At 34.5% G+C, this 27132-nt stretch overlaps 3 protein-coding genes across 6 annotated transcripts; all 3 read right to left on the reverse strand.

Annotated features, from left to right (window-relative positions):
• Positions 1-1440: 1440 nt before the first annotated feature.
• Positions 1441-7921, reverse strand: LOC116024970 (histone-lysine N-methyltransferase ASHR3). Of its 2 annotated transcripts, none has more exons than XM_031266018.1 (11): positions 7388-7921; positions 6673-6819; positions 6043-6210; positions 5535-5561; positions 5038-5155; positions 4273-4369; positions 3375-3468; positions 3149-3227; positions 2596-2767; positions 2363-2443; positions 1441-1832 (listed from the first exon to the last, which is right to left on the reverse strand). In XM_031266018.1, exons 1-11 carry the CDS (start codon positions 7862-7864, stop codon positions 1667-1669), a joined length of 1626 nt encoding a protein of 541 aa, XP_031121878.1. In that variant the 5' UTR covers positions 7865-7921; the 3' UTR covers positions 1441-1666. The 2 variants fall into 2 exon arrangements, with proteins under 2 accessions (XP_031121878.1, XP_031121879.1); XM_031266019.1 differs by having other exon boundaries at positions 1765-1832; positions 2363-2439.
• Positions 7922-13797: 5876 nt separating this feature from the next.
• LOC116025830 (AP2-like ethylene-responsive transcription factor At1g16060) lies at positions 13798-17629 on the reverse strand. Its single transcript, XM_031267187.1, has 8 exons — positions 17409-17629; positions 17246-17328; positions 17093-17101; positions 16458-16546; positions 16279-16352; positions 16071-16121; positions 15691-15767; positions 13798-14742 (listed from the first exon to the last, which is right to left on the reverse strand). Exons 1-8 carry the CDS (start codon positions 17573-17575, stop codon positions 14153-14155), a joined length of 1140 nt encoding a protein of 379 aa, XP_031123047.1. The 5' UTR covers positions 17576-17629; the 3' UTR covers positions 13798-14152.
• A 4661-nt stretch (positions 17630-22290) lies between these two features.
• On the reverse strand, positions 22291-24943 carry LOC116024029 (integrator complex subunit 3-like). 3 transcript variants are annotated; one of them, XM_031264931.1, is made up of 3 exons: positions 23164-24943; positions 22926-23021; positions 22291-22815 (listed from the first exon to the last, which is right to left on the reverse strand). In XM_031264931.1, exon 1 carries the CDS (start codon positions 24769-24771, stop codon positions 23359-23361), a length of 1413 nt encoding a protein of 470 aa, XP_031120791.1. In that variant the 5' UTR covers positions 24772-24943; the 3' UTR covers positions 22291-22815; positions 22926-23021; positions 23164-23358. The 3 variants fall into 3 exon arrangements, with proteins under 3 accessions (XP_031120791.1, XP_031120790.1, XP_031120792.1); XM_031264930.1 differs by having other exon boundaries at positions 22291-22832; XM_031264932.1 differs by having other exon boundaries at positions 22291-22845.
• Positions 24944-27132: the final 2189 nt, after the last annotated feature.

Below are 27132 nucleotides of genomic sequence, written 5' to 3' on the forward strand. Positions count from 1 at the left end.
GGGTGTGGATTCTCCCCAAATACGGATGTGCAAACTGATTTGGACCATTGGATGAACTCAAATCAACGGTTGGAAATCAATAAAAAGGAGAAAAAACGTTGTGGTAATTTTGTAATTTTAATGATATGCTAGTGTATTTAGATATGCTTGATGGTAACTGCACAGACTCAACTCACTAGTTCAGAGGCAGTATTTGAGACAAGAGGCCAAAGTTCAAAACTCGGCAAGAGTGGTGTAGGGATTATGCCTAAAGTAGGACAGATCCCTTATGCGCACTGGCATTTGATCATGCTTGTTGAGCCACTGAATTACTGTGATTTACATCCTTCCAAATGCTCTATCAATCGAGGGTGTGGAGCCCTTGGGGTCATAGTCCAATGCACCGTCAAGCACTCCCTGTGTGCACTATAAACTAACCATGGTCCAGATCTGTCTGCAGCCATATATAAAGCAGTTATCATCCTGTTTCGAATTAATTACACGAAGCAATAGCCAATAGGATATTGAACTTAGTTTTTCATGCTTCCGTCTAATAGTAATTGTACTCAATACTTTTAATATTAGTGTTGATGAATTCCGTAGCATTTTCCTTATATTTATTATAAATTATATATACAGCGGTCAAGATCTGGAGTGTGTTAAACAATAGTGCTTCCATTTAAATCCACATGTGAACAGTAAAGTACTTGCATTTGAGCATATGGTGGTAAGGAATTGGTCGGATAGCGCCATATTAATCATTACTTTCTTAATGGATGTTCTACTTTCTACAATAGTAGAAGGTCAAGAATGGCAGTGCCTTTACAGGCATTCTAATGTGTATTTTTAAGTGACGAATTTTTTTTTTTTTTAGTACTACTCAGAGTCAACAGTCGTCTAGGCTCGAACCCACACTCTTTCATGTTTTTCTTTCTTTCTTTCATGTGAGAGTGTAAACTAGGTGCCACTAAACCACAAGGTGTAAATTAGATAAAGCTCAAGAAAAAATTAAATCATTAATGTTGCTCTAACTGAGATCAACGATTTGATCAAAATTATTCATACATGGTACCGAGTACTATTTTTGCTCACTAATTAATAATTATACATGTTATTAAAGAATAGAATATTTATGCAACGGTCAAGATAGGCAGTCAAACAGAAGTACTTGCAATTAAATCCACATGTACTCTTTAGGAAGACCAAAGAGTAAAGACTATGCTAAAGTCTAATGTTAGAACCACAAAATAGTGAGAATTTGAGCATTGTGGTGCATAAAGCCATCAAAACAGAATTAGTTCGTTGAGTTAATTTTTAACAAACTTCTAAACAGAATTTAGTATCCTGCCAAAAGACAAATCGACCATTCAATATCTTAAAGAAACTGACAAACTTTAAAGCTCACCATGCCAAATGACAAGCTTTGACAGGCCCTGCAACATTGGCCCACTTTAGCAGTTGTAGCTGAAACAAGTATATATATACAAAAATTCAAGACAAAATTCAATGTTATACATTGCTCATTTTTTCTTTTTATGATTTGTTACAATGGCCTTTGTTTCTTAGTAGTCGAAAACAAAAATATGCTTTCCTCTTGAATTTTTTTTCTCTTTCTTATTTCTCTATTACAGATGTTAAGAAGGCAAAATACAACAATGAATGACTAGACACAAAAAGAATTGGCTTATCATGGATTCACTTTGACCATTGCCAAACAAGTAGTAGAGGTTCTCTTGCGTTTAGAACCCCAGTAAATGTCTAGTTTAGTACTAATCTTCTTTTTTATCCCAAGAAAGCCTTGACAATTAGGGGCACCACAATGGCACTTCACTTCTGGCCCAAATTGTACAAATCTGCAGTCAAAAAAAAAAAAAAAACAGAACAAGTGAGCAGGGGCAGAATTGTAATTTGCACATTCAAGACAATTTTTTTTTTTGGGGGGGGGTGGTAACAACTGGTTTCTCCACATGCCACAGCTTACAAAACACAGTCCCAAATGGTTTAGATGCATTGAGGCTCCACTGAATTAGTCTTGTGCCGTGAAATGGAGATACTAGTGGATATGCAAAAAATAAAAAATGAAAACAGTAATTGATTTTAACCATTTTGCATCTCATTGAAATTACTTTGAATAAATGGTAAGCCAATCTCATTGTGACATTAATATCATGATAATTTTGAGTGTCTACAAGAAACCCCCAATGCCTCTAAACAGGCCCTCAAAATTGCAGACAATTCGAGAATTCAAGGACATATCTAAAGCTCAAATATACATTTAAGTTTTGCAATTCTTTTAGTAACCATTTAATCCAAGCATTGTTCATTGATGATTTTTCCTTTTAAAGAAAAAAGTAGACTCCAAAGTAACAATCAGGAGACTAACCTGTAATCATATGTCAATGGCTCTCCCACTTCAATGTCTCGATCAGCAAAAACACCAACACGTGTCTCACATTCAACCTGCCTTTAGTGAAGGATAAAACATATATGAGCAGTTGCTCAATCAGGGCCGAAATATATGTAATATATGTTAAGCAATCTCATCTATTTATTGCACAGTTAGATACATATAGATTTATGCTTAGTTAATATGTAAATCTAAGAGAATTTACTAACCATTTCTCCAGTTTGCAGTTGGGATCACAGCTGTGATTGAGAAAACGTGAATAGTTGCCCTTGAAAGTTGCGTCTATTGTGAAATCCTTCCTTATTTCACACATGTAGAAGTTTTTCTCTCCACTGTATTTCATTTGCCAGAGCCTCTTTTCACACAAGGCATCATCAATAACTGAAACGGAAAGCAACTAATAAAACTAGAAACTTAATATAGTTGAGTATTAACCAATTGCAATAAGTTTGAATGCAAATATATAGATATAAATGTACCATGTGTAGCAATAGCAGCAGAAAGAGAAGTTGCATTTTATCCAAAGATGAATTTGGAATGACAATCAATCTTCAAATCAAATTGCATAGTTTAATGGTCTAATTGTATATTTTAGTTACGTTTGGGGGCAGATAAAGAGATTTGTAGGAGAGAATATGCAATCTTCATCCAAATTCTAAAGGATTCAATGGAGTTTAAGATCAAGCAAATACCACCACAGATAAAAGGCATACTAGAGAATGTAAATCAAAGAGCCAGAACTTCTATACATAAGAAAATCACCTTCTCCAATGTACTCTATAATGAAATCCCCTTTCTTGATGGATTCAGCTGCTACAACACCCCAACCACAGAGTTCAGTCTGATTACAATACAAATATAGTTTTAATAACAGAATAATATATTGATATTTAATCAATAGTTCATTAAAAATAAATACACATTAACATTTTCAGGAAAGTTGTATATATTGGGATAGAAAATTGTTTACTGGGGATCAACTTCTCACCTTGACAAGTTTAATCTTTTTCTCTTCTCGAAATGGCCTATTTGAGCACTTACCAGAGCAGCGACAAGCCTTTGAGCAGCTTATGGACTGAACCCTAAAAGACAAGCATTACAACACAGCAAGCTAGATGAGTGATTTATAGAACATTGATTGACACTCCCCACTGCAATCCAGGCATCCAGTATGGAAGTACATACTTTTGGTTAGATATCAGTGAGACACACAAGGAGTGTCTGGTCTCCCCAAAAATTACAAGGCCATTCAGAAAAGCTTATAAACTTATACATTAGAAGCTCAGCATTTTAAAATTGGACAAGATGAACTTAGTAGGAATTATATCTGTTGAAAATAGAAACCCTAGCATAGCCCTAGGTTTAGCCCATTATGTACACCTATAAGTTGAAAGTAACAATAATTGTTTGTATTTTCTAGTGGCAGGCCCCATATCACATCCAAACCTGATCCTCTCAAATTCTTGGTTTATTGAAGAGATTCCCTTATGAGGCAATAGCTAGTTAGATATATGGACAATAGTTCAAAAGTTTTACCAAATTAATTAGGGATATATAGCAAGAGCTTCTTTTAACTGGGATGAATTAATAATTCTGGGATAAAGCAATTTCCCGATCAGGATGCTGCAGCAATATGGCATGAGAAATTCCATTTAATGTTGGAAATGAGGTCAATGAAGAAAGTTGGAAATGGAGTCTCTGAGGAAGGTTTGAAACAGGTTCTGTAAGGATAGAAAACTCTTAAGAAGCAGCAGTAGCTAGCAGGCAAAGCATTGGAAGGACAGTGTTTTCACATATTAGTTGGATAAGCTAAATATAGTGCAAGGTTGTGAAGAAAAAGATGCTCATAAAAAAGTTTACATCTGAAGGGGAAAAAGTCATGGTACCTGCAGATACAACTGTCTGAACATTTTGTAGAGCTGCAATTTGTGCATCCAATATCAGCACCAACATTATCACGCTTTTTCTTGATGAGGTACACATCTATATCAGTCAAGGGTATTCAGTCATGATTACTATATCCTTCAATTTTAGAAGGTTATCTTACACGGTTTGATTCTTCATGAACATAAATTCATTTCAGGGTAAAATCAAGAAAAATAAATATCCACATAAAAGTGCATACAGATGAATCCTACAAAAAAAAAAAGTGTTTAACACGCCAAAGAGGACAAACAATTTTAAGCAATTTACTAAAAGGTTCTTTAGCCCAGTATGAAGTACTCCCCCCTGTCCAATTTATGTGATGCACTTCCTTTCTGACAACCTAATATGTCTTACTCTTTTTCCTTTTCTTTTTTACTGTTTTGGGGTGGGGACTATTTCATCATGACTTCCTATGCTACAATTTCTCATCGCATGAAATGACCAAGCAACTTCATATTCGAATCAGCAAACTTTATGCACGCACTAAAAACAAATTAGAGGCTTTAAAAAAAATTTACAAACTCCAAATCTAAAACTAAAATCCCAACCAAATCATGCCACGTAATTTGAGATCCAGTGGAATGCAACAGGAATCTTTCTGATGATTGCAAAAAAATGAGGCCAATATAGCAGAAATTTTGTTCACTTTGTGCATGTTGCAATACTGGACTCATAAGGAAAGTGAAATTGGCAAGTAGATGATAAGCCCAAAATGCATAGGATACTTCGCTTGATTGGCTCATATGAAGGTGGCTCCAATTTGCCGTCATTCGCATCCTTCCAGTTTAAGTTGATCTTAAATTCCTCCTCCATGTATGGTAGAGGCAAGTGAGTGAATATTTCCTGACATAAAGATTACAAGTGTTAGCAAATGAAGTGTGCAAACATCAATGCCTCAGGCATCAGCACCAAAGAAAAGTTAAAACAGTTTGGCAATGTCTCCCACCCCCAAGAGAGACCATTTGATAAATGAGCCAAGTCAACTGGCAAGTACTTAGAGGATTGAGAAGGCTGAGCTGTTTCTCATCTCACACCATGTTTTTTTTTCAGGTTGAGTTGGTTTGGTGAAAGAAGATTTTTTGAAACATATAGGAAAAAAGTATTTTTTTTTTCTTGAAATAAAAAATGTGAAGCAAATGACTCTTGATGAAGTACTTATGAATAGTTTCTGAATAATCATATAAAATATAGCATGAGTGGCATAGCAAATAAATTCACTAACCTCAATACTTTTGATTGGATCTTCATGCTGCTCATCAAACAAGATATGTCAGTCCTGTCACCGAGCCTAATCAATCAAAATAAAGATCAAGTGATAAACTAACAGAGATCTGAATACAACTGCATTCCATTTAATATGGTTTTCTAACTAACACTTAAGGATTTTCTCTTTAAAAACACCATGTTCACCTATATCTCCCAAATGGATCAACATTAAAACGTGGAAAATGACATCATTGCAAATCATGCACCTGAATTTTTCATCTCAAAATGAAATACAGAGTACATTTTATTCTTTGTAATCTGTGGCATGTCTATTATTTCATTAATTAATATATTCTTTCCACATACAGCCATAGATTTTATTGATCCCAATGTTACATGACAAGAAACCTTATTCCCACAAGTTCAAGGACCTAACTGCCATATGGTTATTACTGATAAGAGGAAGGCTCAGATTTCATTGCAAGAACAATAAATTGCACTGATGAACAATGGAAGAAAATGACCTCCTTCTCCAGACGCCAATCTGGATGATGTTTCCAACAGATGACCCGCCCGGGATGACTAGTCAGATGGACAACATACTCGGGGAATGCTGCACATTTGTCATGTGACGCAATAAGACACTTAATGCATCGCCATATATGATTCATTTTGTTACAAGCAAAGCATACCTGTTCAAAGAAGAGATGCCATTAGATATACTTGTTGCATTTATTATCATCAAATACTACTTTCCTTAAGTGAGAAGCATTAAGATCTGGCCAGGTAAGGCAATAAGAGAAACTAGAATCAGGAACCCTCAAACTTAAAAAGAGGAAGTAGCTTTCAACAACATTGATGTCAAGAGATTATCAAGTATTGACAGAACCGAAATTTCATGCAACACTCCATATCTTCTTAGTTCTTCAAAAAAAAATATAAAATCATGAGAAATAAAGTTAACAACAGTTATTTTCTGGACATCAAGTCTAAGAGCAGAAGAAATGTTTTCAATTGGCAGTTTAATACTTACTCAAATTATGAAATGTATTTAGCCTAGAAGGCATATGGAAAGCCCATGGGAAATAAACACTATAGAGTGTAACACACAATCAATTGGATGGTTAGATTAAATTTTGCGAAATGATACTCACATGCTGAGGGCACTTGAATTGTTTTGTAGAAGAGAAACCCAATCTTTCTATTGCACACAGCTGGTGCACAACTACCTGGCAACCCCGAACAGAGCATGACAAGTCTTCACCAGGGAAAATTAAGTTCTGGCAAACAGGGCACTCAACCTGAAATGAACCAGAAAACATTAAAAAGTGAACTAATATATGCACTGATTGTGTTTCCTGGAGCAGTAAATTTCTAGGCATGTATTTATGTATACGGGAGGTGCTCAGGTAGCATTCCATCCTCGAATGAGATGTAGTGCTTGCATATTTAACTATAGTAAATATGCAGTTTTGATTTGTTAGATCATTTTATATTTACATAGTAGTTCAAGTCTGATTTCTGAACTCTAAATAAACTGTGATCAGAGCAAAAGAACATTCTCATAGGTTCTGCCTAAGAAGTGAACAAAATAATTCTACTTAAATTTACTTTATAAATTGAAAATTAATTTTCCAATGGAAAACAAAAAGTTGGAAACTAACAACACTGACTATAGCTGATTAATGTCAACAGGAACTAGTTCAAATCTATAAAAGGAAAATCTCAGTATACATACACACACATAACAATAGAAACTCCACAGTTAACATTGAATCAGAAATAAAATTTTAAACCAAATTATTAGAACATACAAATCATCATTTCTCATCAAAATTCCATGGAAAATCAATCGTTCGGAATAATTACCGATTTTGGAGCTTGCGAAAGGAACGGCAAGAAACAGCGGTGTTCAGGAACACCAGCTTTGACACTCCGTGTAACCCAATCCTTAACAAACTCATCCAAACTCTTATTTGCGGTGGCAAACCTCTTAATATCTCTCTGGCACCCCCTAACCCTAATTTCTCCGTTACTCTGGCATTTAACTTCGTCTTCTCTATGCACAACCCGGAGCTCCGGCTCGGAGCTCAGGTCGGAGTCTTGGTGCTCAATCGTCGAGTCGGACTTGTAATTCAATTCGGTATCCAACTCATTGCATTGCTCGTCAGGCTTCGGGTTCGGGCATTCGCTCTTGAGCTGCGGGTCAGAGTCTCGGCTGCCCAATTTCGAGGGGGGCTTGGAATTCGGGTCACCGGCATCGATAATTGAGCGAGAAATGAGGGGTAAGGCGGCTGGAGACGACGGCGGCGGTGGTGGCTCCAGAAAATTCGCGAAATCGGGCATTGCTAGGGTTAAGGTTTAGAGAGAGAAAGTGTAGTGAGAGAAACGGCTGGGATAACTGTGTCGACTCGTGACTGAATAGAGAGACAAGAGAGATGAGCTGAGCGTGTGGGGGTATGGCTGAGTTGTACGGCAGTTGTGTTTGGGCGGGAAATTTTAAATTTTTCCAAAAATAAAAAACAAGTTTGGCCTCCAATTTTCTACATTCTTTCAATTTAATCCATAATATTCTTAGTTTTGTCAAATATCCCAATTTTTAAAATTTGGAAAAGTGATGGAATTTAAAATATCATGTGACCTTCCCTTAATAAATAAAAGTCATAGATGTATTAATTGAACATAGAGTGCTTGACAACTATTTAAATTGCGTAAATCTATCGTGATTCATGTATAAGATTATTTAGAAAGTAGTTGAAGTGACGATTGCTACATCCTTTTTTAAAACTCTTTTAAATGCATTCAAAATCCGTTACAATTGCACATCCTCAAAATTGTTATACATTTATGATTTATTTTATGAAAAATTGTAATTTATAACCCTCCATAATATGTCAATTATCAATGTTATCCATGAATTATTAATGGTGTAAATATGACCCCTTAATTTTCAAAAGGGTACATATATTGCATAAATTAACAATAAAAATAACGTTTATCAATAATCAAATGATATAACATCGAGACGAGACACACCATAAACAGTTTACTACAACACAAAGACTATAGTGTATTAATTTCAATTACAAATTGTGAAATCGCTCCCTTAAATTAGTACCAACAAGGCTTGTGTCCACTAGAATCAGAATCGTAGCAAAAGTAGCATTCTTTTGGTGAATGTGTAGCTATGCTCTCCTTCACTACTCCAAACATCAAATCTTCACACTTCCCCTTTATAGTGTATTCTTTATCCAACTGCGCAATTCTCCGAACAAATTTTGAAAAATTAGTGTGTGTATATACCCTTCCACGAAATTCGACGCTGAAAGCCTTAAATTTATAACTTTCCATGGTCACTAGCGAGAAAAAATCCACACGAATCACCGTCGTATTCTTGGGTCCTTGACTGAAAGGATGAATTTCCGCCCTCGCAAAAATATCATTGATTCCACCACCTTCATGGTACGCCAGAACTTCGAAACCTTTATAAAAGTAGGAAGAACGCATGTTGTCATTGTGTATTGTGAAGTTCATGCTCCAATTTGCAGGGCAATGAGACGAGAGGCTATCGTTTATCACAAAAATTTGGTTGACAACAAAATTTGGGTCTTTCGTTTGATATTTTGATGAGATACCCATCCAAATTAATAAAACAAAAGATATTGTAAGCGTAACTATCGGCACACAATTCCTCACTACACAAATAAGAAGGGGATGCCACAATCTCTTATTATCATAATCGTGGATGGTATCCATACTAGGAACATCCATAAGGACCAAACTAAGGTTGCAAAGGTTGGCGTTTTAGTTAACAAAGTAGGGTTGAGAAAAATTACAATAAATAGGGATGACGAGAACGGAATGAATTGTATTGAATGAGATAGTTCAAACATACAGATTACATGGATATATATAATGAGATAATCTCAGGGATACTAGAATAGGGAATCATACTAGAATAGAGAATCACAGAAAACCTAGAATAAAGAGTTATAATCTGACTCAAATACATAGAGTCCTATTTTTGTTCAAGTTAAAGTTGTGTGTGGATGATGATATACGCATGTATACAACTCATATAATTTATAAATTACTGTACTTATTCCTAAAATATATATATATTTTTTTGAAAGGAATTCCTAAAATATATTTAGAAATTGAATAATTGTGAGGACTTCCTACGCAAGAATAACAAAATAATCAATTTCTTAAAAAATACGCTCTGCGTGTTAATTTAAAATATAATAATAAACATGTTGGAATAGTTTTTGTAATCTAAAATAACTTGTAATGGTCTTATTAATAAATATTAATATCACAAAATAAATTGTAATAGTCTTATTAATAAATATTAATATTTAAGATATCTTATTTAACTATTTCAAATTAAATGTTACTTTTGATTGTTTTTTAATGTCTATAATAATGCTAATTTTGTGTACAATTATTAACCCATTGAAGAATTTTCAGTAAACATTGAAAATCTGAAATTACATCGAATGACATATTTTCATCATTTGTTAAATATTATATACTTTGAAATCATTCATTAACCTTAAAGGTTGGGCCACATGTGATGTTAAAGAGAAATATTGACCACGCTCTTGGCATTTGCAATGGTACTCGATTAGTCATAACAAAATTAGCTGACCATGTTATAGAAACACGCATGCATATTGGCAAGGCCAAATGCTGACACGCACCAATGTACTAATAGCTAAAAGGACTATCACTCCATCAAACCCAAGATTGCCGTTCAAGTTTAACAAAAGACAATTTTCATTAATGCTTTCCTATGCAATGACCATCAACAAAAGTCAATGTCAAACACTATCGAATGTTGGCTTGCTATTATTAAAATCAGTTTTTGTTCATGGTCAATTATACGTGGGCATGTGATTGCATCAAGAGTAAGTAATCCAAACGCGCTCAAAATCTTAATTTGTGGTGCACCCAAAAGATTTTGTACTTCTACTACTAATTTAGTTTACATGGAGGTTTTTAATAATTTGTAATTTATATTTTCAATAATAACATATAATCAAACATTAAGTTTTTCGTAAATTATATTATATTATTATTCTCTTTCTTTTATTTTTTATATATTTTTTTAAACGAAGGGAGGGAAACACAGTCAGGACAAAGCCCATCTTAATTAACAGGAAAGAACACACCAGCAGCAACGCCTTTATCATTCACAAGAGGCCGTACAAATTCAATCCAGTCACAACCGCTACCTTTGCTAAAGCATCAACTACCACATTATCCTTCATGTGGCAGTAAGAAATACGCACCATCCAATTATCTTTAGTTTATTATAATTGTTATAACAATACTTTATTTTTAATTATATAAGTTTAGACCGTGCATCGCACGGGACAATATCTAACAATACTATATATATTCTAAAGTTTTGTTGGGGACATAATTGGATAACCATCAAATTAAAGAATCACCTTATTATACTATTTGGAGTTGCTTGATCGAGGGTGCATCCCTGACCTCAACCAAGTTGGTTGATTATTGCATGGTTTCAAGCTCACTAACCAAAACACCTGTCTAACCAATTAACTGTCTAACCAATTAACTGTCTAACTTGTCTAGTTCTCTTCAAAAGGCCTAGGTGTGAAAATGTTCCTATATATTCTATGAAGCTTGAAGAGACCCTGTCATATATTCTATACCCTGGGCATATATACACACATATATATAAAAGGCCTAGGTGTGAAAATGATCCTAGCTTGAAACCATTAGCATTTCAGGAAAAAATCTCAATATCGTATTTGCCTATAAGAAAACCAAAAATCATGTTTTCATTATACTTCTACATAACAATATCAATGCTTTCGGATTGTACCAAAAAAAAAAAAAACAAATAAACAAACAAAGAATTATTAGGTCAATTTTTACTACAATTTCGTAAAATTCATTTGGAAAATACCATTTTTCGATGGGGTAGAACACACACACATAATCAAATGAAATAATATTTTTTTCGTGATTGAGACTATGAGGCACAACATGAATATATACAGTCTACTATAGGAATGCACATAGACTATATATATATATATATATATAGTGTATTGATTTTAAATACAATTTCGATTTCAAAGCCCTACCTTAAATTAGTACCAACAAGGCTTGTGTCCACTAGAATAAGAATCGTAGCAAAAGTAGCATTCTTTTGGTGAATGTGTAGCTATGCTCTCCTTCACTCCAAACATCAAATCTTCACACTTCCCCTTTATAATGTATTCTTCATCCAACTGCACAATTTTCCGAACAAATTTTGCAACATTACTGTGTGTGTATGCCCTTCCACGAAACTCGACGCTGAAAGCCTTAAATTCATAACTTTCCATAGTCACTAGCGAGAAAAAATCCACACGAATCACCGTCTTACTCTCAGGTCCTTGACTGAAAGGATGAATTTCCGCCCTCGCAAAAATATCATTGATTCCATTGCCTTCATGGTACGCCAGAACCTCAAAACCTTTATAAAAGTAGGAAGAATGCATGTTGCCATTGTGTATTGTGAAGTTCATGCTCCAATTTGCAGGGCAATGAGACGAGAGGCCATCGTTCATCACAAAACTTTGATTGACAACAAAATTTGGGTCTTTCGTTTGATATTTTGATGAGATACCCATCCAAATTAATAAAACAAAAGATATTGTAAGCGTAACTATCACACAAATAAGAAGGGGATGACCCAATCTCTTATTATCATCATCGTGGACAGTATCAATACTAGGAACATCCATGAGGACCAAACTAAGGTTGCAAAGGTTGTCGTTTTAGTTTTAACAAAGTAGGGTTGAAAAAAATTACAATAAATAGGGGAAAAAAATTTGTTCAAGGAAAGTTTTGTGTGGATGATGATACACTCACAAATACAACTCATATAATTTAGAAATTATTGTACTCATTCCTAAAATATATTTAGAAATATACTTCTATATTTTTTTAGTTAAGAAATATTTAAGTATTTAATTAGTTAACATATATATATATATAGGAGGCATTACTTTTTTTTTTTGAAAGTATAGGAGGCATTACTTAAAATGTGTAGATTTTGAAGAGACAAGACAACTTTGTGTATTTGATGAACGCTAGACTATTTTGTGTAAAGTACACATGGGATCACCGTTTTATGAGTTTTGAATTTTCATAAAACGAAATGCTATTACCTTTCTTTTATACTTTCTCTTTCTTCTTCTTTTAATTGGAAACGGACATTGCCTTCTTTCCTTTCTCAATTTCTTTTAATTGGAAAGAAGGCAATGACATTGCCTTCTTTCCCTTCTCAATTTCTTTTAATTGGAAAGCAGGCAATGGATTGCCTTCTTTCCCTATTTATTTCTTAAATATTATTAATGATATCAGTAAAAAAAATTAATTTTAATTATTTATTAATACTGTGGTAAAATGCACGACAATGAGAAACATATTTTGATGATTTTTTTATTATTTATTTATTTATTTGGTTATTTGTAATAATAACATATTCATGTATTCACATTTGACCCCTCAATTATTTTAAAAGTGACAGTTTTATCCCATTTTATTTATTTATTTATTTATTTTGCAATCCTGATAGTAAATATAAAGTTGGGGTAATAAACATAAACTGGTGTTATTAAAAAAAAAAAAAAAAAAAAAGAACATAAAATGGTGGTCTTTTGGCTAGGCAGTGAATGCCAGATTAATGTTTGCCAGAAATTGAGGAGTGAGAAACGGTATTCTAATTACTAGCTGTCTGGCTCATCAAATAAAGTTCATTAATGCTTGAGAGTTTTAGTAAAAAAAAAAAAAACACAATTATTTGAATAATTCTAAATTTAATGAATTATTGTTACCCATAGTTAAATTAATTATGGTAAGATCACAGTCATTGATTTGTTAAGATTAAACACCAATATATACATGAGAATTGAAGTATTATTATATTAAGTAGATATATTAGTAGCAAGGCGAATATATAAAATTTTAATTTATTATTTAAGTGATATAAGTTCGATTCTCAATCATAATATTTAAAACATAATATTTAAAACATAAGAAAACATGACAATAATGAGATAGACGATCTAAGATATATGTCAATGATGATGAAGCAGAGTGTGCGAATGTAGAATGATAATACATGCATTGATGCATAAGAAAAAGTAGCGCGCGCGCACACACACACTCTTTAGAAACTAAATAATAGATTATGTAAATGACAAAGCGTAACATTTTATTGATGTGACTAATAATAAATAACGTTAACTGACGTCCACATGTATTACACTTTGTATCTACAAAAATAATAAGAATAACAATAGCAATTAAAATAAAGAACAAATTACCCTAAACAATGTAATTAATCTTTAGATAATTCTTAGGTAGGAAGTGCACCTTTAGAACCTCCAATGTATTATGAGTCTCTCATCAAATTGAACTCCATTTCTTAGGTTGCATGGATAGTCAATTTAATAATTGTGAGCACTTCCTACGTAAGAATTTCCCATAATAGTTTTTAGTAATGAAAAAAATTCGTAACTAATAACGATTACTCGAAGGAGTTTTTCGAAATTGTGAGTTAATGATCAATGAATGATCTCTTACCATAAAATTGGATTAACTCCACTAAAAGTCAAAGTCAAGTTGAAGAATTGGTTGCATGAGTGAGTTGAAGTTGTCAAAGGTGGTCATATCATCTCCATAGCTAGCAAAATCTTGATCCTCAAAGCAGGTTTTTATGTCCTCCGGGAAGCTGCGCCGTGGGGGAATGTTAGCCTCGACGACGGCTGGCGCCGAGCACTCGGCTGCCAGGGTCATCTCCATCATCTCCTTGAACTTCGATGATTGAAACAATAACCCTAATGCCGATGTGGTGGAAGTGGGCTGAGACTGAGCCAACGACACATCAGTTGTTATCACGGTATGATTCTTTTGCTCATCCCTACCCAAAAGCGGTTGTTGCTGGTGATTGTAAAGACCACTACTACCGCTCAAGCTAGAGCTCGAGTTCGAGTTTGAGTTCGAACATAAATTATGATTTTGAGTAGGAACAAGGTTGCTTCCAATACTAGGATTAACCTCGTTATTGGTGTTGTTATTGTTGTTTGGTCGGAGCCATTTGATGTATCGGCTAAGATCAAAATTTGTGACAGCATTTAAACCACGATATTCTATGGCAGCCATGTCATATGCAACAGCAGCCTCTTCTTGTGTAGCTGCAAATTAAATTATTAGAAAAAATTAAATTAATTACATTCTTGAGAATATATTACTTGAAAAAAAGGTACTACTTTAAGTTTTTTTTTTTAAAAAAATTTAATAATCAAGGAAATTAAAAGTTGGCAAATGGCAGATTTTGATGTTATATATATTAAAGTTACGGAGGGTGGACTCTCCCAACCGTGTGATAATGACTCTATTTTTATTTTATTTTATTTAGTACGTCTCCTAAATCACCAACATGCATGGCTTGCATGTATTTGTTTTTATTTGTTTGTTTTATTTTAATGTTTCATGTAAATGTTTAAACTATATAATATTCTCCATTGAAAATGATCATCATATATGTATATATAGGGTGCCTAGGGTCTAACTCCCATGAGAACTAGTGGTCCCTTGAGAATGTACATATTGATTTCATATGTCCAATTGTGATGATTAAGGATTTTTGAAATTAAAAAATAAAAAATAAAATAAGGGTGAACAACCGTTGATATTTTCATAATTATGATCCGACATTTGAAAATAATACTTGATAGTAGTTTTACGGATAACTAATAGTGCACAGACGTAACTGCACTATTATAGATTCTGAGTGTATGATCCATTTATTCACAAATACACCACCATAATTAAAGAAATATTATGAATTTTTTAAAAATTAGCCCTTGATTATTTTATATGAATGGATGGGATTAATTAGTTTGCACTTTCTAATGAAGGTCAAGGCTACTAATAATTCTCATATGATCTTAACTACTATGTGGGGTAGGGTGAAATTAATTATATATCTTGCTCAAAATGCTAATAAGATGACAACCACATAAATTCAAATAAAGAACCAAAAAAGAATGAAAAATTATTTATTAGTTTTTATTTTTAATTGTTAAAAATACATTAATATATAACAATAATATAATAATGCAATAATGATAATTACATACCATAGGTCCCAAGATAAAGGTACTTGTTGCCAAAAACTCTACCAATTCTGGCTTCCCATCTTCCATTATGGTGATGCCTGCATCCATATATACCCCCAAGAAAATAGAAGGAAAAATAATGAGGAAACTAGTAGCCATTAGTTTATTATTTAAAAGTGTGTATTAGTAAACTCCTTTTATGTATAAGTAGCTATGAACAGATACTACATCGTAACAGAGTCAGTAGTACTAAAAAAAAAACTCCTTTCATGTGGAATAGCTCAGAGATAAATCATATTAATTAGAAAGATTTGTGAGAGTATGTAATAGATTTGTTCGAGAGAGTGTTGACAAAAATTAAACTGGTTTAATAATCTTTTTATTTGTGCTTGATTAATTACCTTGCAACACCACGGTATTTGGAAACTCCTCGTGAAAATCCACTGCTTTTCCTGCAGATTCAAATGAAGACAACCATTATTATTATTTTGGAATTTCTGATCACCATCAGAAAATTTTTAACAATTTGAAATTTTCGTTCATTATTTATAGTTGACCAGAAAAAGTGAAGGGAAAAGACGATGAGATTTCATAATAAATCTTAATTACCTTCTGAGGGATCCAATGTATTCTTCTCTGGATTGTCCCTCCATTAACTTCAGTTCTTTCTCATACGTTGCCAACTATCATGGTATACATAAGAGTTCTCAATTCAACTAAGTTTTAATCTGGATAATTGAGTAAATTAATTAATTAAAAAGGAGAGAATTTAAGGAGGATGTACATACAGGAAAGTTAAGAATGGTTTCATGACCCCAGTACTTGAGAGCAGCCAAGTCATAAGCGTGTGCAGCTGCTTCTTCATCATCATAAGCACCTGCAAATAAATACATCACAATATACCATAAGCCGACCCACGTCACATTTATGTTTATATATTATATGCTAAACACGTCCCTGACATGTAGGAATGAGTTACTTTTTGTAGGCTTTAAGCAATACATGGATACTAATCTATTTTTATTGGGGCGAACTCATGACCTCTTGCAGTATTCAAAGATGAGTTCCTTCTCAACTAAAAGTTGATAATTAGATTTTACATTTATGTTTATATATTACTATAAAACAAAGAGCAATTCAAGTCTATTAGATGGCTTTGCGCCTGCAAAACCACGAGTTCAATGACTGTGGGAGCAATCGTGATGAGAATTTTTTTGGGTGACCAGGGATATCCTTCAATACCCAAAGGCATCTACGAGGTAGATTATAATTTGTCTTATGACTTTAGTCTGCACATGACTTTAAAGAGGTAAATCAGTCTAATTATTCATATATGATCAGCTCAAACTAAGTGACCAATGGTGATGAGACATTTAATATGGATTATGAAATATATTTTTTTTTGGAAGGGTTCTCAACTTACCAAGATAAACTGCAAATCCATAAGATCATCCCCATCAAAAAAGGAAAAAAAAAAAAAAAGTCAATAAACAGAAATTTTGCATAAATAAAAGGAAAAAAAAAAGTTCATATATATAAGAGATTATGAACATATATAGAACATGAACTAACAAACCTTGTCTTCCTTTCTTGTTCTGCGATTCATTCCAGCAATTCTTATCCCACAAATGAGCTTCATATCTCCCAGTCCACCGATGCCTACAAAACCCACATCCAAACAACGTTAAACAAACAAAATCTCTGTCTAAAACAACACCAAATAACCTTAAATTCATCACCTGGTGACGCCACGGTAGATGGAGCTGCGTTGAGGAGGGGAGTCTCTGGGGACTGTCTTCCTCGTACGTTTGGCCTTGAGAACAGTTGGAGTAGTAGTGGCAGTTGCCCCAACTGTCGTGGTTGCATGGATAGTTGTTGTACTCTTTTGCTGGGATAGCTTCGCCATGAAAGCACTTCTTTGATATGATCTTGTTTTGGCAGTGCAAACAATAAGGACTAGTTCAATGAGTGACTAGGTCTTCTAGTGGTGTGCCCTTTTAAAGGGATGAAAAATCAACACCCCAACCTTATTATTTTATTTTTATATATTTTATTAATTATCCTAGGAGAACCATGTTTTATGTGAGAACTGATAGACAGATCCAAACCATTGATATGATAGATTTAATTGTTGAAAATAATGAAAAAAATAAAAAATGATGGGATGGATTGTGCTCTTTTTTTTTTCTTTTTTTTTTTTACTTGATTTCATATCCATAAGATAGATTGATGATTTGGATTTGTCCAGATTCTTATATGAACATGTGAGAACTAGTAGACAAATCTAAACCATTGATCTAGTAGATTTAATGGTTGAAAATAAAGACGAAAAAATGAAAAATGATGAATTGTACTCTTTTTTTACTTGATTTCATATCCATAAGACAAATTGATGATTTGAAATTGTCCAAATTCTTATATAAACCGGATTATATATATGTGTGTGTCCCATATTATCTTTGAGGAAAAATGTCGTCATTTTCGTTGATCAATTTCTTAGTTGTAACAATAATATAAATTTAGTCAGTCAATTACTAATGGTATGGTTGATGGTATAGATTTAATCTAGAGATTTTTAGTGAAATGACATATTTGATTCTAACATTAGGATTTTGCTAAAAGAAACTTAAGAAATCAAATTTTGAAATTAATGGCTTATCATTATGCTTAAAGGTATAGCTAGTGAATAAGATACAATTTTATTTCTCTAAAGTTATATAACAATTAGTAGCACATTTCGATGACAGCTTGATGGACTTGCCTTTCAAGTCACCATGGACTAACATTATCACGACCAACCAAAATAATATAATTGATTAAAATTATTGAAATTTTAACCTTTTTTATCATCGTCCTACGCCGTGCAGAATTTTCGAAAAAAGTTAGAAAGCTCGCTATTTATTGTCACTTTTTTTTATTTAGTTAGTAATTAGACGAATTTCTAATATTGAACCATCACAATTGAAAGACTAAACTTGTCATTTTTTCTATATGTAGAGATTCATGTAACAATAAGAGTATTAATGAACATTTAGTTTAAATATAATAATTTTTTGAAACTAGACAGATAAAATGAAATAGATCCACAGAGTATCCACTAGTAGAGCTGTGTAGTAGGGTGATGAGGGTAACCCCCATGACGAGACTCGAGAGGTGTGCATTGCCCCGCCCCGCTTTTGTGTAGTAGGGTGACAAGGAAAACCCTCACAAACCACACAACTCCGCCCATTAGTTCTTGTGTAATGGCATATCGAAAAAACCCTATAAACTACACAGGAGAGGTAAACCACATTAGAAAAACCTTATACGACAGACTCAATCAAGATGCCAGGTGTTAGCCAGCATCAAATTCATGATTTTCTAATACAAAAATCATGTTCCACTTACTTAGCCACTCCTTTCTGGTAATTTTTCGTTATATTTTAACATTATTTATGGTACTGGAAGGGATTGCATGCCAAATTTACAGATGGATGGGATGTGATATTGGGGTTTGGAAGAGAGTGCGTGCTGGAAAACCAGAAGTTATATTAGCCGGCAATGAATGATAATGTATGGTAGTTGCCGCCTTGAACCGGCCTGCATGGTTTCTTCTTCTTGTCGTCTTCTATCACTGTGGTATTTTACTTTTTTTTAATGATGTTTCAACAGTGAAACAAGTCTAGATTTTTTTGGAATTCTTAATTCCTTACTGATTTTTATGGTGTCTTTTGTGTAACAATGTTTTTGGTTGTTTTTGTGGCCCATAGGCCATAGTTTTCTCTTTTTAACAGTCTGTTTAATTTTGAAGTTATTTATGCTGCATGAACGAAAGATTCGAGAAACTTCAGTAAAGTTGTAGTGCAAAAGTATAAAGTAAGAGATCGATGACAAAATTTATGGAAATATCCTTAGAGGATAAGGTAAACAACTTCTTTCTTTTTTAACAAAATTCATAAAATCAATTTGAATTAAAATAAATTATTTATGACAAATATTGTAATACTTAAATTAAATTAAAATTGCGTATTTCTATCAGATCTTCCCTATTTTCTGATCGAACTTGTGTAGGTAGATGTTGCCTGATAAGGCTGACGGTAATACACTATGTGCGACGGAGTAAATGCCATTCTTACCTTATACGAGTCATCCGGTGAAAAAGATTTTATGAATAAGGTAAAAGAACTTGGAGTCGTCGATCTCTTTCTTAAAGATTAGGATGAGTCGATGTCGGTTGAAATTGTGATATTATTTATAGTAAATTAATTATTACTAATAATAAATAATAAAGTATTGTCAATGACCTTGTGGTCTAGTGGCACCCGGTTACACTCTCATATGGAAGAGGGTGGGTTCAAGCCTGAGTAGTGGAGCCAATGTTGACTCTTTGAAGTTTTTACCAATTAATTAATTTAAGTTGAGAATAGAATTGGCCAAAGACCTTGTGGTCTAGTGGCACCCAGTGTCCCGGTTTACACTCTCACATGGATGCCTTAGTGGGGTCAATTCTTGACTCTTTGTACGGATGATGGGAGTGGGTTCAAACCTCAGTGGAGGCAATTGTTGACAAAGTAAGTAAAACCTCAGTGGAGACAATTGTTGACAAAGTAAGTAATACTGACGTGGATCATGAGCGGTACATAAACAGGAAATTAATAAAGCCACAAAGTTGTGCAAAGATTCATAGTGATATGTTTCTGAAGTAGTATTTAAGTCTTACATAACCCAACAGATTAGGATAGTTGGGATGTGAATGCAAGGTTAAATATGTGGTTTATTGCGCGAACCAGGGTGTATTATACATTAAGTACGATAATCATGGTCTACCCACTCGATCATCCTTTTCGAGGCTATTCTTTTTTGTTTTGTTTTTATGTTGGTCAATTGGTCTTATGTACTAAGTTGAAACGCTAGGTGATGGAAACTATTTTGTGGACTTAGATAACGTACGTTGGTTATTGGTAAGCAACTTTGAAGGGATTATAATTAATTAAACATAACATTTCTGACCAATTGTTGTTTTTAAATTCCATGAAGTCTAGTGTTTGGTCTCCTTTTTTGGAATCAAAGGAAGGGTTAACCCACAAAAATGCAAACCTTTCAAATAGCATTGATGGTTCCAATCCAAATAATGTACATAAGAAATTATCGAGTCTTCCTTTTTTGGCTATAGCCAAATGTTATATACTTCATTGAGTCTTTAGTATACTAATAATTCTAATCCTAAATGTTGAACCCTTCCATCTAGTTTATTAATGGTTTTACACACACACATATCCTCACTTTATTATTTAAAAAAAAAAAAGACTTTTTACTCTGTTTATTTTGTTGAACGATACTAAAATGTTGAAACCTCAATCCGGCTCGCAGCTTTGAACAATTAATTGGTAAGCAAGCTACTAGCTAATACAATTTCAACATCATATCGAATGATCGACTCTTATATATATGCTTATCTTAAAAAGTTTTTGGCTAAATCTTGTTTTGAATATGAATACAGCCAAACTTTATGGACATGACTCGGGCTGAATTCATATTAATCTCACAATAGTGAAGATAATGGATGTTGTATGTAAAAAAAAAATGTTGAAATCGACCTCTCATGAATTTTACATTTTTCTTTTCGAGAACGCAAACTTTAAAAATAACCTTCATTGCTAAATTGAATAAAGTCTATATCAACCATACTTGAGTTAAAAGACTAAAATCTTAAGTTTACAATATTTTTTTTTACATAGTTTCAGGGCTGAAAAGTTCAACGCTCAAGTAAAAACATATATATATATATATATATATATATATATATATATATATATATATATAAAGATTATATCATATTTTTAAATATAATTTATCTGATTTTTACATAACGTTTTAAAAAATACATGATAAATTACTCTTTGGAAAGGGTTTGCAAGAAGAATCAAACTAAAAAAATTGCCCATGTGAGGGCAACAAATATGTGTTGACCTCAATCATTGTCCATTAAGTTAGATGTCAATTTTACACCCAAAATTGATGCATTCTCATAGCAATAGGTACTGAGATATGTACTGCTCTATAGAAACATATACGGAGTATATGATATGGATGAAGTTTTGTGAAAGAAATGTAATAATGGAATGGGGCCCAATGTATGGGACCCAACATTTACCCAATCGATCACAAAAATGAAAGCTATGGCATATAACTAAAAGCTAATTAATATATATCAGTGTCAAAACCTTAGTATTATGTGTCTCTCCAAGGAAATTTGTTCATCAAATAATTTGGCCACCTAATCACTGTCCAAAAAATCAATCTTAAACTAATGTCTCTTCCCTAAAGTACAAGCATTTAACGGATAAATTGGATGACCTACTAATGGTGAAAATGAAATCCATTGTTGTCATGAGCTTTAATTCTAATGAAGAGATTTTAATTTGTTGGAATATTAATTCTAAAAGATTTGGTTTTGGAGCGATTTTTGTGTATCTTTTGATCTTTTTTTTTTTTTTTACAAGAAAATCTACATTCGCTACTCAAAAGTGCGCTTTGGGTGAGGTCCGTTTTGTGATCTAGTTGACAAAGAATCACAAGGAGGTAAACCATAAACATGTGACTGTGGAAGACTGATTCAAGCCGAAATCGCCAACAAACAGCTTTTGAACTTAGAACTTTATAATTACCAAACTAATTATTCAAGCCAATCACATAATCAAACACATCACTATCCAAATATCAGAACCCACTAATAGTTTTAGGTGATAGAGTTGTATAAACAACAAAGATAAACATAACATTTCTGTCAAAATGAAGAGGACTGTGGGGATAAGATCAATTATTGGACATCTACTTTCACTTTGCATGATGATTCATTTGGGTACCACCATGTTGAACTACATCATCAATCATGAGAAGCTTGTATGATTCAGTTTCTTGTTACAACCCATGCTCTTGTCTTCCACACATTCTTCCAAATAGATGCCTCCAAAGGTAATTAGAGAGCCACTCTAGCTGACAAGTGGCCTCCTAATTAGGGAGGTAAAAATAGCTCGGTTATCTACATCCTCGGAACGCTCTCTTTTGAAAGTGAGTCATACTGCCATATCATCACAACTGCAATTCACTACTATTCGGCATCTACGTCCTCGGAACGCGCACTCTCTCTTTTGAAAGTGAGTCATACTGCCATATCATCACAACTGCAATTCAATACTATTCCGATGTGACTGAGAAATTAATGTTAACATGCATCAGTGCATGAAAGGCCAATAGGCCGGCATGTATTTATATACCTGAAAACCCAGATTCTAAGACCAGCAGCCATTAGCTTCCTGTACGTTGGTAGGATTGAGAATTCAGAATCCTTCCAGTTCTTTATCAATACTTCCCTGTTAAGAAATAATTGAAGAACAACTGTCAAGAGAAAATTGTAACATATTTTGCTTTGTTCTGCTATTAGTTTATTTCTCATTCTACCATGATTGGGAGATTGTATTAAGAGCAAAACATGGAATTTTAATATACAAGTACCTGCAAGCAGTCTATTTGTAAGGAATTCCTGTAGTGTTATATCTATACGTTAGCCAAAATAGCTTTTGAAGCCAATTTCAGTCTACATAATCCCCACCTCAGTTCAATTTTCCCATATTCAAACATGTCTAGCATGGCTGAAACTGGTGGGCAGTTTATGTGTATTGAGGTCTAAATATTATCGGGAAGACAGGTTCATTGCAAGCCTTCGGAATGGGTAGTTTGGGTGAGTAGTAACAATTTTCCGAGCATTTCTCTGAGCAAGGGAGACAGCAGATCACAGTGAGTCAGGACATCAAGTGAGCCAATAACACCTTTACTAACAAGAACACGAATAGAATTTACTACCCCGTTGATGATGAGATCCTTCCTATCAACATCATAATTGTCAACCAAAATCAAGAGAAACTCAAGAAGGGCGTTGGTCACATCAACATATTTTGGAATAGAGTTCACCATCAACAAAATCGCAGGTTCAATGCTTGTTACATTATCCTCCTTCTCATCAAAGAACAGCCAATCATAAAACAAAGCCAGCTTCAAGTTCGCTTCAATATAGCTTTTCCGGCAACACTTCAACAGCCAACCAATCACAGCCCATCTCGGAATTGTCTCGGGTTCTATAACTTCACCCGAGGGGTGACGCATAGAGCAGATGTACCTCACTATGTCTACCAAAAGAGTCTCCCTCTCAGACAAAAACAAAAACTTTCTCGCAAACCACACCTGGTACCTCCTCTGATTTCCAAACTTCACATTCATAACCAAATATCTCAACTTCCTCTCCATTTCAGGCGTGATTCTAAGCGAAAAATATAAACTTGGTGTCCTTAATCGATAGATTTGCAACACACCCTCAAAACCATCCACTTTGAACTGCCCTGGATCCAACAACAAGTCTTTCCATATGGACTTAAACTCGGCTATATGGACCAAATCTTGTAAAAGCCTAATGAGATCCCTCCCTATCTTCAAACACAAACCAAATTGTTCCCTCAAAACCCTAACACAAAACTCTATCTCCAATCTCTTCAACACGTCTAGCCTTGGATCACTACATAACCTGCTATGATCAGCCAAAACCCTAAGAAACACATACAATCCATAAGTCAAAATCAAGGGCTCTTCTTCTAATATACACTCCCATTTGGTGAGAAAAACACTAACCATCTCAGAACACAGCCATAAATTACCTTCACTAAAATCTCCCCCTACAATTTGCCTTAGAAGAGCCACTAACAGCCTATCAAACCCTACAGCTAACACATTAATCATCTCATTTGTCAACCAAATCAACTGAATTTTCGCGGAATCAATAAATTTTCCATACAATTCATCCACGATTCTGGTAATCATAGAGGTGAAGTAGCAATACCCGTCCGTGGTGATGGCGTGGAGGTGCTTGATGTGAGTTTTCGCGAAATGGGGCTCCCGTAGAAGGCCGAAAAGAACGGCGTCGTTTAGGGTCGAGTACTGGTCCGGAGTGAAAGTTGTGAGAGAAAAAGGCGGCCGTAGATGTGGTTCGTGAAGGTTGAAAGATTCCCTTAGCGATGCTTCGAGTGGATTCTCCGCTTCGAGAGTGGCTCTGTGAATCAACGTTCCCGCCATTTTGATTGCCGCCGGCCAAGCAGGCGGAGCAGCGGCGGGGAGCCGGGGATTTATTATAACCTTATTGCCAATTTTAGCCCATTTTTAGCAGGCTATTAGGCCTCCGGCCCGTTTTGTTTTGGGCTTATGCATCCTACAAGTGAATCTTGTAAATTTTCAATAGTTATGCTATGGACCCAATCATTATCACAGCTGTGTGGACCATACTATTAAATAATGCGCATTCAATATAAAAATAATGTACATTCAATATAAAAATAATGTACATTCATTATAAAAATAATGTACATTATATTCAGGGGATATACATTATTTGTGTACTGAATGTACATTATTTTCATAGTATAAAAATAATGTACATTCAGTACAAAAATAATGTACATTTAGTACATTAAAAATGTACATTTGATTATGGTCCACACAATAATTTGCCCTATGGACCTGGGTTCACCTTATAACATAGATCCGTGTCTATTTACATACTAAATGTTCACAATTTGAATTGTAAAAATTTAGTATGAAAATTGTGAACGTTCAATATGTAAACTGTGTATTTTAAACATGAGTTCACCTTGCAATGTAGACTCAAGTCCACAAAATAATTTGCCATAAATTTTAAGACCAATTGATTCTAAAATAAATGATATGAATTCAGACTATTGATTTGATAGCCACAATATTATAAATTTAACTCCTAAGGGAGTAAGGTCTAGTGGCATCCGGTAGTGGCATCTGGTTGCACCATATGTTGGAGGGGGCAGGTTCGAGCCTTAGTGGAGGCGTTGCTGACTCTTTGTGCTTCAATAGGTTGAGAAAGTAGTTTGTGAACAGATACTACATTGTAACCGAATCAGTCGTACTCAAAAAACTTATTAGTCGGTCACAATATTCGTCAGTCAACTACGTACAATCTAAGTTGATTTATATCTGATTATGGTCACAATTCGTTTTTCTCGACTCTATGTTCCCTCAATAACATGGATTGAGTTTACCCGAAAATTTTCTCGTTGCTCAATAACATGGATCAACGGGGGTACGGATTTACACCACTTGTGTTTGATTGTGTGTTTTCAGTGTATAGCGTGTGTATACATGAATGTAAGAAGAAAGGGAAAGGAAGCCATGGCTTCCTTCCGAGAAGGGGCTAAAGGATGAATGGATTCAGGATCCCCAGAGGCAAGGGATGACAGCCCCCCCTTTACAACAGGGGTCAAGTCCTTTATATAGGAATAGGACCTGACCCTTCAGGAATATAATATTCCCCAAAGGTCACTTGCCCCTTAATAATTTCTAAGGACACTGGACCTTTTAGAAGTACAATAATACACGGACTATACACATTATATTTCTACAGTAGTCCCTCGGGTTATTTACCCATCACAAGTCCCCCACTTCTTGAATCTGCGGGTTATTTACCCATCACAAGTCCCCCACTTCTTGAATCTGCGAGAGTCGTCAGGTTCACAAGTCCCCCACTTCTTGAATCTGCGAGAGTCGTCAGGTTCGAGAAGTAAAATGTGCTCCGGGCGACCAACTTGTTATAAGCAAAGTCTCCCCGTGTGCTCCGGGCGACCAACTTGTTATAAGCAAAGTCTCCCCGGTCTGAATGCCTTAATAGTCCGTGATGAACCCCTCAAATTTGAGTTGAGCATGAGTGGCGTGATTTACACTGGTTGCCTCGTTAAAAACCTTAGACTAAGAAAAACCCTATGGGAAAAAACCTAGCTAAGGGAAAAAGAGTACAACAAAAAACGTAATAATTAAAGACTACAAAGGCTTATGTCTAGTTGTTGATGCAGTTATGTTGCTCCTTGTGCTGCCATTGTCGAGATGCAAATATATCGAACATCTATAGATGGAGAAGATAATGCCAACCATCCAGCGGTAGGAGAAAATAATATGATGCCGAGCAGATATAGACCTACCACATTATGAGATATGTGTGAAGGCCTTAAGCTAATATTAACGCCAAGACGAGGGATAAATTCATCACTAAAAAGGCGGCCTTGCTGAGAATCGGTATAAGCTCATCGCTGAGAAGCGGGATAGATTCATCGCTGGAAAAGCGACAACGCTCAAAGATGGGATAAATTCATCGCTGAAAAGCGGCATCGCTAAAAAGAGGAATATAATCATCGCTGAAAAGCGGGATAAAAACATCGCTGAAAAGCGGCATCGCTAAGAAGCGGGATAAAGTCATCGCTGAAAAGCGGCATCGCTAAGAAGCGGGAAAGTCATCGCTGAAAAGCGGGATAAAGTCATCGCTGAAAAGCGGCATCGCTAAGAAGCGGGAAAGTCATCGCTGAAAAGCGGCATCGCTCAAAAGCGGGATAAAGTCATCGCTGAAAAGCGGCATCGCTA

The sequence above is a fragment of the Ipomoea triloba genome, chromosome 7 (genome assembly GCF_003576645.1).
Source record: "Ipomoea triloba cultivar NCNSP0323 chromosome 7, ASM357664v1".
NCBI lineage: Eukaryota > Viridiplantae > Streptophyta > Magnoliopsida > Solanales > Convolvulaceae > Ipomoea > Ipomoea triloba.

Coding starts and splice junctions, on each gene's coding strand:
- LOC116024970 (XM_031266018.1), bottom strand. CDS start 7,864: ATGCCCGATTTCGCGAATTTTCTGGAGCCACCACCGCCGCCGTCGTCT. Junction 5,562..6,042: donor ATTGGCGTCTGGAGAAGGAG/GTCATTTTCTTC, acceptor TTTGATGAGCAG/CATGAAGATCCAATCAAAAG. Junction 1,833..2,362: donor CCATTGACATATGATTACAG/GTTAGTCTCCTG, acceptor TTTTGACTGCAG/ATTTGTACAATTTGGGCCAG.
- LOC116025830 (XM_031267187.1), bottom strand. CDS start 17,575: ATGGCGAAGCTATCCCAGCAAAAGAGTACAACAACTATCCATGCAACC. Junction 16,122..16,278: donor TACATTGGATCCCTCAGAAG/GTAATTAAGATT, acceptor TTGAATCTGCAG/GAAAAGCAGTGGATTTTCAC. Junction 15,768..16,070: donor AAATACCGTGGTGTTGCAAG/GTAATTAATCAA, acceptor ATATGGATGCAG/GCATCACCATAATGGAAGAT.
- LOC116024029 (XM_031264931.1), bottom strand. CDS start 24,771: ATGGCGGGAACGTTGATTCACAGAGCCACTCTCGAAGCGGAGAATCCA.